Here is a 3,054-nt window from a genome sequence, read left to right as displayed (position 1 = left end):
GAGCTTGGATCCACAAGTTTCAACATCTAAGCCAAAGTAAGGTGTGAAATCAAACCAATTACCAAACTAGCACATGTAAGGAGGCCAAGATGTATATATCGCTTCATATTCGTTGATCTTCGATATCTAGAGAGTGATATACCCTTTCATGTATGTAAGTGTATCACTAATGATTTATAATTAGATATAAGTTCCAAAACATGGATGGAAGGACCAATTCGGTCTATGTCTCACAAAGACTTCTAGCATTTGGAATAGATTTTGAATTGTGTATAGAATATCCCATAGTTGTATACATATCTGAGAGCTTAATGATCTATCTCAAAGCTTAATGATTAATTATATACTCATATGGAACTGTACCACAGATGGGTACATTATATATTCTCCCATATATGTGCACATTGTTTTCTCTCCCACACTTCATTCCATGTATACATCTCTAAGAGCTTAATGACATATACACTCGTATGGGATTGTACCACAATATATGTGCACATTGTATATTCTCCCATATTTGTACCACATATGTGCACATTGTTTATTCTTCATACTTCATTCCATGTGTGTCTGCATATGTCTGTAGTGATTTATAGCAATGTTCTTGAATAGTAGGTCTACACATATTCAAATTTGTACATTCAAATTGGGTTGGGTTGATTAGTGTTAAGTCCCTTCACGCTAGGCATGGTTGAGAAATTAGCAAGGTAGGTTTTTCTAATCAACATATATATGTATATGCATCTATAAATACATGTGTATATCCATGTATATATATTTGTACATGCATTTATACAATTTTATATTCCTATTCAAAGAGAAAATTTATATGAGCTAAATAATGATATTTGTTTTTGTTACTACATGATCTATTAATACTACATGCACTATAAGTATATGCCTAAAAAATTATTGACCTTGAATCAATGGTGGCCAAGACAAATTTAGATTGCAAACACTCATGGGTAAGATCTTAGAGGGTGTTTAGAATATGTGAAAGAAGACTTTCTTCAATAAGCACATGCCAAGCATCTACCATTTATGAATTAATCCACATAAATTTTACCTTGTGTTGTTGGTCCTTCAAACGTCCACCATTTATCCTTATAATCTTATTACTCTAAGAGATTAACGTGCTACCAACTAATTAATGTAATTCCATTTCTCACACAAACTTGTCGCTTAAGACAGCAGTGCTATACAAGCGCTAGAAGCTACTATGGCTAACGAACGCCCATCACTTGTATTAATCTTTAAAAACAAATGTGCGGAGATGCGCGAACCTTGGATAGCCTAATGGAGAAAGTTGATATTGGAGCCTCTGCAAGGCAAGGGGCTCAGACCAACAAGCCGAATTCCTCATAGTATAAGGAGACAGCTCAAGCATAGTTCTTGACGTAGTAGGCGTAGAGCGCTGAGTACTCGGAGGAGTAGGTGTCGCCCACTGTGGCTCCGGCGGTGCTGCTGGAGGGCGGCAGGCCATGCAGGGTTTCGAGGCGTTGAACGTAGCTCACATCACCCAACGATTCCCTACAATATCCAACAAACAAGCTTGTGTCAATATCTGCCGTAACTCATTAAACGTCGATCAGAGGTTTCTAAGAATAAGAGTAGTAGTACTCACTTGCTACCGCTGTAGCTGGTTGCTTGGAGAAGACTCCAAGGGATGCTCTCCTGGTCGACGGTGATGGACGCCAGGGTCTTGGCGGTGACTCGGCTGACTTCAGTGCCCAGCTGGTCGAAGGTCTGCCATGAGGGCTGCCCGCCGCTGGCATCCGGCTGGGCCAAGAAGAAGTGTCTGCCCACAACAGCGCCTACCAGAGAATCGTTGGCGCTAGTAGTTATACTGCCATCGACGTAGAGCTTGGCGGTGGCGTTATAGAGCACCCAGTTGGTGCCGTTGAAGGCGTAGTGCTGCTGGCCCACCCCTCGCAACGCCAGGTGCAGCGTGTTGCCGAACGGCACGGAGATGGCGGTCGGGATGTTGATACCGGATTCCAAGAGCTGTGATTGATCAGATTGCAGAAGAGTACGTGGGCTGAGTACACGAGCAGAGGCCACGACGTCAAAGCCGCCTGCGATCACAGCAAGAAGAAGAACGGGCCAAAGCAGTCGAACAGCAGGTGCAGTACGGCAGGCTACCGGAGATCTTTCGCAGACAATATTTACTGTCGTGCAGCGCATGTTCATCCCTCCTTGCAGGCTAATTGCGAACTCGTTAAAAGGCTTAATTATGTATTGCGGTAGTAGATCGCCTGAGATTGAGCTTAATTATGGATTGCGATACTAGCGGGATCAGAATGTTTTTTTTGATGAAGCATGTTTTGCGAGAGTAGATCAAAAGGTTTTTATAGGCTCTGCAGGAGATCTCCGGACGCGCAAGTCGACCAGGTCAAGCAATCATAGCCGCCATCATATACACACACACGCATACGTTCACGTCAACCTTTTATATATTATTACAAAGACAATGTAATAATGTTGAAAGCTTCAAAGCACCAAAATAAAGTAGCTCTTTCAAAGCACCAAAATAAAGCAGCCCTGGGTTTGCTTGATGCTTACGCCTACACCAAGACTTTCAGGGAAAAAAAAAACGTCCTAAGGCTCAAAGTGAGAAAAATAGGTTGTAATTTTGCTTAGCCTTTAATGTAAACATTGAAATTTTTGAGAATTTAAACCGACTGATCTATGCTTTTTTTTAATAAAAACTGGTTGGGCTTCAAGGTTGTCCTTTTTTTCACTGGTTTTATAGGAAAAAAAGTTTATTTCTGACACCGCACCAAGATATAAAGATAATGTAATAACAGGCCTTTGGTTTTCCTGGATGCCTACACCAAGACTTTCTCACAACAAAAAAAAAAACGTCCTTGAGCCTGACTTTCACGGCTCAAATTGAGAAAAACTGGTGGTTAGCCATTAATTTCAACATTCAAATTTTTGAGGACGGTTAGGCTTGAAGGTTGTCCTTTTTCTCACTGGTTAGAAAAAAGGTTTATTTCTGACACTGCACCAAGATACAAAGATAAGGTAATAACAGCAAAATGAGCAGGCCTT

The 3,054-nt window shown here is 41.1% G+C and overlaps 1 protein-coding gene across 1 annotated transcript; it reads right to left on the bottom strand.

The window, feature by feature from the left end:
• Positions 1 to 1,218: 1,218 nt before the first annotated feature.
• On the bottom strand, positions 1,219 to 2,306 carry LOC147615827 (uncharacterized). Its single transcript, XM_086777980.1, has 2 exons — positions 1,625 to 2,306; positions 1,219 to 1,530 (listed from the first exon to the last, which is right to left on the bottom strand). Exons 1-2 carry the CDS (start codon positions 2,188 to 2,190, stop codon positions 1,380 to 1,382), a joined length of 717 nt encoding a protein of 238 aa, XP_086634106.1. The 5' UTR covers positions 2,191 to 2,306; the 3' UTR covers positions 1,219 to 1,379.
• Positions 2,307 to 3,054: the final 748 nt, after the last annotated feature.

Source organism: Cibotium barometz, chromosome 39 (genome assembly GCF_041138505.1).
Source record: "Cibotium barometz isolate CiBa-2024 chromosome 39, ASM4113850v1, whole genome shotgun sequence".
In the NCBI taxonomy this organism is placed as follows: Eukaryota; Viridiplantae; Streptophyta; class Polypodiopsida; order Cyatheales; family Cibotiaceae; genus Cibotium; species Cibotium barometz.
This window is presented reverse-complemented; position numbering and strand designations above follow the sequence as displayed.